Source organism: Rhinolophus sinicus, chromosome 1, assembly GCF_057876585.1.
Source record: "Rhinolophus sinicus isolate RSI-liver-muscle chromosome 1, RSI-T2T, whole genome shotgun sequence".
Classification (NCBI taxonomy): Eukaryota; Metazoa; Chordata; class Mammalia; order Chiroptera; family Rhinolophidae; genus Rhinolophus; species Rhinolophus sinicus.
Genome location: NC_142501.1, coordinates 72,565,859 through 72,571,667, shown reverse-complemented (window position 1 = coordinate 72,571,667; position 5,809 = coordinate 72,565,859). Strand labels below are relative to the sequence as shown.

Genomic DNA, 5,809 nt, shown 5'->3' with positions numbered 1-5,809 from the left:
ATTTGTTGTATCTTGATAAACTGCAGGTTAGATAACTCCAAATATATTGAGTTTCTCCTAAGGAAATGGCTTGGGCTTCCAGATTATGTCTTATTTTTTACCCAGTCAAGTTTGTATTGTTTCATTTTTCTATATGAAATGTCTTTCCCAACTACACCTGCCCTCAGGGACTCTGAATTACACACCTAAAGAAAGTATCCTTTCCAAATGAACTGAAGAATGGCATTCTGTTAAGACGAACAGCTGGTCACGTAAAAATTCTCTGGAATGCTCACTTGTCCTTCAAAGGCAAGGAAAGAACTGAGATGTTAGGTGTAGTGTTTGTTATTGGTATAGAGAATTGGTGTTTTTTTTTCCTTCATAATCTTACTAGAAATCTTTATGTAATTTTAATAATTTCCTTTTCCCTTAAAAGACTGCTAATCCATTAACAATGTGAAGGCTCTGAGAACCTGCCAAGTACAATTCAGTAGGACTCAGGATTGCGCTGGAATTGTCCCGTTTGCTAAAACATTCTTACTTAGATTAAGATTCAGGACTCTCCTGTGTTTAAAAATTACCCTTTGTTCTCAATTGCCTTGGGATTAACTTTGAATTTCTTAGCATGGCACAAAGGATTTGACTCGTGCTCTGCTCTTCAAGCTCATCACTCACTTCTTTTCCCCTATTGAGTTCTTTGTTCCAGCCACATGAATCTAGCAGATAAGCTAAGCTCTCTCCCTTCTTCCTTCTGAGGCACAAGCCGCAGCCTTTCCTCTTACCTTGGCCAACTCTGGCTTGTCCACCCCCGGTTTTCTTCTTCATGTGATTCTTTGTATCCTTAGGGAAAATACGTAGTTGGGGGTCTGTGTTTACGTAATGGATGAATTTCCCCCAAAAAGAGGTTTGGTTTCCGTTTGTGCTCTTTATTCTCCTTTGTCTCCCAGAATTTCTATAGAAATTGTTTGAATGTGGGAGCAGGAGAGAGCTAGGGGCGAGTACAGCGTTACCTTCCCCAGCTCACAAATAAGACTGCGAAACAGATTTGGCCCGTGAGATGGTTGCAAAGCGAAGGAACCGCAGATGCCAATCTGCTGTTTGAAGGGCTGGGCTGTGCCTTGAAGTGTGGGGTCTCAGGACGGGACAGTTCCCTGATTAGTAGTTAAACTGTTTTGAGATGTGGCAGACTGCACGGATAAGTCCAGAAGGACGCTGGAGAGCTTGTGTCCGATGAAGGTAGGCTAGCGCCTGCACTGCCGACAGAGAAAAGGAAGGCGAGATGCCATCTGAAGTGGGTCACCTTCCTCTACCCCTTCCAAAAGGGACAGACTGTAGCGCTATTGCTTTACCAATCACCCTCTCGATGCCAAGGAGACCTAGTTAATGACCGTGAGCGAATGTGAGACACTGTGTCCTCTCGGCCTTTGATGTGTACATAGGGTCCGGGGTAGGCACACTTCCCGGGGACTCCGTGGCACATGAGCCTCATCCCCAGCCTCCTTGCACGCCCTGGCCAGGACACTGTCTCTGCGGGATCCCGGAGCTCAGCGCAAATCCCCAGGGCTGGTTCCCGAGGGCAGAGAGACAGCTTGGCGTTCCAGGCACTGTCTGGTAGCTGTACCCACCGCGCAGCCCCATCTTCCATTTCTGAGGCTCTCAGCAGACACCCTCAGCAGACAGCAGGTCGGGGAGAGGCGGGACGGTGGGGATGGCCTGTCAGCGCCCTCTATGCGTCGGCATTTGTCGCCGGGCAGCTGGGGCGCCCTCGGCTGTCGCCCCTGGCAAAGGAGAGGAGTTTCCGGGGCTTGGGTCCCTGCTGCCATCCCGGGGAAGGAGCGCGGAAGCGAGTGGGCGGCGAGAGGCGGAGCAAGGGACGCGGGGGGCGTGGACGCGACCGGCTTTGGAAAGGCCCCAAGTTAATGAGGCGTGCGCCCGCGGCAGAGCGCCTTTCGGAGCTGGGCTTTCCCCCGCGGTGCGGGCGCCAGGAGCCGCCTTTTCCGCTGGGTGTCACTCGGGGGTGGGGGGATGGCCCATTCAAAAGCGCCGCGAGGGGGCCCGGCCAGTGCCCTTCAGTGAGCGCTCGCAAGAGGACGGCAGAGGCCCGGCAGCTCGCAGCTCCGGGACCTTGTGGCGCACCAGGACGCGGCTGCCCTTCTGCCCGGACCCCGAGCCGCGGCCGCTCTGTTTCCTTCGTGTTAGCCTCCTCTGCGCGCTCCGGGCGGGCGGCCGCGGGAGCCGCTGGGGCGAGGACGGCGCGCGGCTGCTGCTGCTGCCCCGGGCCCGGGCGGCTGGAAGTGGAGAGGCCGAGCCGAGCGGCGGCCCCCCCTATGCCGATAGGATGTTGGAGAGCAGCGGCTGCAAGGCGCTGAAGGAGGGTGTGTTGGAGAAGCGAAGCGACGGGTTGCTGCAGCTCTGGAAGAAAAAGTGCTGCATCCTCACTGAGGAGGGGCTCCTGCTCATCCCACCCAAGCAGCTGCAACACCAGCAGCAGCAGCAGCAGCAGCCACAGCCGGGACAGGGGCCGGCCGAACCGTCCCAACCCGGAGGCCCCGCAGTGGCCAGCCTCGAGCCGCCGGTCAAGCTCAAGGAATTGCACTTTTCCAACATGAAGACCGTGGACTGCGTAGAGCGCAAGGGCAAGTATATGTACTTCACTGTGGTGATGACCGAGGGCAAGGAGATCGACTTTCGATGCCCACAGGACCAGGGCTGGAACGCCGAGATCACGCTGCAGATGGTGCAGTACAAGAATCGTCAGGCGATCCTGGCGGTCAAGTCCACGCGGCAGAAGCAGCAGCACCTGGTTCAGCAGCAGCCCCCGCAGCCGCAGCTTCAGCCCCAACCTCAACCTCAACCCCAGCCCCAGCCCCAGCTCCAGTCGCAATCTCAGCCGCAGCCCCAACCCAAGCCTCAGACTCAGCTCCAGCCGCAGCCCCAGCAGCTCCATCCGTATCCGCACCCGCACCCGCACCCGCACCCGCACCCGCATCAACTACCGCACCCGCACCAACAGCCGCTCTCGCAGCCGCACGGCCACCGGCTTCTCCGCAGCACGTCCAACTCTGCCTGAAGGGGGCAGCACACGGGCCCGACAAGGTAAGGTCCCGGCAAGTCCCGCTACGAAGGGCAGTTCCGAGGAGTGGGTGTCGCGGCTGTTAGGAGGAGGAGAAAGGAGTTCACGGGTTTGGCTCTTGGGTGGAAAAATGATTAGTTATTCCAAGTTTCTGGGGAGGTAGAAAGAAGGGAAACAAGCTGGAGCCAGGAGAGGCCGGGCCGAGAGGGTAGGGTCAAGGGGACTCTGGCCAGGCAAAGAGGCCTCGCCCGTGGCCTCCCCGCCCACGCTACCCTGCACGCGTTCCCTCCTGCGCTCCCCAGCGACGCCGCTACTCTCTCCGTGTCACAAGCGCCACTGGACCGTGTCTGGGCACTCCAGGGAGCGATGGTGGTGTCTTTCCGAGCGCGCTTTGTCCGCCGACTGGCCCGAAGAGAACTGGGTATTTGAGGACTCTGAGCCACCTACTTCATTCCGTGTCATTTCTTTCCAGGTTTTGAGGACTTAAGGAAGTGGGACGAGCATCTTTCTATTGTCTTCACTTGGATGGAAAACAAAACATTCTCCCCGCCCCGCACGAGACCAAGTATCTGGGACGGCACCCGACTGATAACTTGGAATTCTTCTTAGTTTTCTGCATACGCATCACAATGCAGGAAACGATTTTGAGTCCAGAAGCTTTATTTATGAACCTTTGAAAGGAACTTCTAGAGCGGGGACCTTCTAGGAGCGATGATGTACTGTAATTTTATTTTAATGTATTTTGATTTATGATTATTTATTAGTTGTTTTTTTTAAATACTTGTTCTTAGACATTTCTGAATGTAGGCCGTTTTCCAAAAAGGAAACTTTATTTTCAAAAACCTATTCTCTAGTAAGTTCTAATCTTGAAAAAGAAAAGGGCAGTGGAGGGGAAAGCATTAAGAATTCATTCATTATTTCTAGGGCATTTTCAGAGTGTCTGACACTTTCATTGTTATACCAGGTGGTTGAAATTAAACTCTGTGATATAACTTCTTTTTTCCCCCCCTTGGGCATATATTTTGTGTAGAATAGAAGTTTAAAGAAGCTAAATGTTCATAATTGTGTAATTATGAAAACCTAATTGTTGTTCTACAAGGAAATTGGTAGTAATGATACCTAATTCAAAATATTTAAAACATAACCCAACTGATGGCAGGATGGTTTTATCATGAATGTGTAGTAGGGCTGCATCTACTGGAGGAGAAGAAAAGCCTTGCTTATACGATCTGTGTGTGAAGGCTTTAACAGGGAGATTTCTATGCTTTCTGAGTATGAAAGCAGTAGGTGTTTCATTTCCAAAAATATAGTGAGGGGGGAAAGGGAATCATTCAACTTGCTTGAGACAACGTTTGTGCTCTGTCCACACTAGAGATACCCCTTCTCCAAGGGCTTTGCATACATTATTTGAACCACGGTTTCTTACTTTACTCTAGAAGCATACTCTAGAATCTTGGAGTTCAAAAACACAGTTTATAAATATTTCAAAGGACTAGGAGTCATACCTTTGTTTTCACACTGAAAATAATGTTGATCAGAGAAACCAACTGTTTTGCTTTTTATTGCTCTGTGAAAAATTAGAGGGTTATGTGTTTTGTTGTTAGGTTAACTAAACTCAGAACTTGAAAAGGGAAGGACTGGATAAACACTGGATTTTCAGTAAGAAAACAACCCCAGTCTTGTTTTAACAGCCACTTGTTCAGGAGGGGTTGGGGTGGGGGAGGATGTGCTTTTAAAGGTAGAACAAACCCTCTTCTGTGTTAAATCAAAAGAATGGTCAAAATCCACAAGGGCAGATGCTACTTCAGTTTAAAACGAGCCATAGATGATACCAAATCCTCTTGGGGCTGAAAATCACTTCCTATCTGCATGGCTTTACTAACAGGTCTCTGTTTTCCATTATCTTTTTCACAAAGTCTTGATCAGTATTTTTCCAGCATCCAATTTGAAATGGTCAGGTCAGGCCTGTGCTAAGTTATGTAGTCCAAAAATGAAAACAGAATTTTATGCCAGAGATGTCTTTATTCTCCCTCCATCTTGAAAGGAGTTTCATGGTCAAATTACTTTTTAGTGCAATATATAAATGATGAAATTTTGAGCTCATACCTCTAATCCAAAAAGTTACAGGGGAAAACTGAAACTTGAGCAAGTGGCAAGCAGAACTTAAGTAGACTCCCACTTCCAATGGCTGTTTACGTTGTGGCTGTGAAAAATATGCTGCAAAGATTTAAAAACTCAGACATTTATAAACATATATATTATGGGCAGCTCAGAGAGCCAGATCTAAAGAGTCCTTAAGTCAAGTTTGGTTTGGCTTCTTTGGAACCACTGCTGGACTTTTGAGATAGAATGCCTCATTGTACTGTAGTTTTAATACATGTAGATCATATAACCCTTATTAAACCACAGTGTTTGTTCCACATAGAATGATTTTCTTCCTTCAAAGTCCTGTGCTATAAAAAAAGTAAAATCCATACTAAGCACTTTTAAAATTAAGATTCATGAAGGTTTTTAAAAGGCACTTGTATGTCATTAGTTTACATACAGGCTAGGTAGTGTCATCGAAAAAAATAAGCTGGCTGCTGGAATATTTTTTTCCCACAATGGCCATGATTCTTAATGAGGCCACCAGAATCATGGGTCCTCACAGCACTTAGTCCCTGGTCTGCTGTGATATTTATGCTGAGTTGACCCGTTTAGTGGCTCTCTAGTCTGAATGCCTCTTAGCATTTAACTGAAACCTCAGAAATGAGAAAG

General features: G+C 49.1%; 1 protein-coding gene across 1 annotated transcript; it reads left to right on the top strand.

Annotated features, from left to right (window-relative positions):
• Positions 1-1,364: 1,364 nt before the first annotated feature.
• Positions 1,365-3,664, top strand: PHLDA1 (pleckstrin homology like domain family A member 1). Its single transcript, XM_019755059.3, is given in 3 exon segments — positions 1,365-2,001; positions 2,004-3,075; positions 3,525-3,664. Coding segments are annotated over 2 exon segments (1,590 nt in total). The 5' UTR covers positions 1,365-1,457; the 3' UTR covers positions 3,050-3,075; positions 3,525-3,664.
• Positions 3,665-5,809: the final 2,145 nt, after the last annotated feature.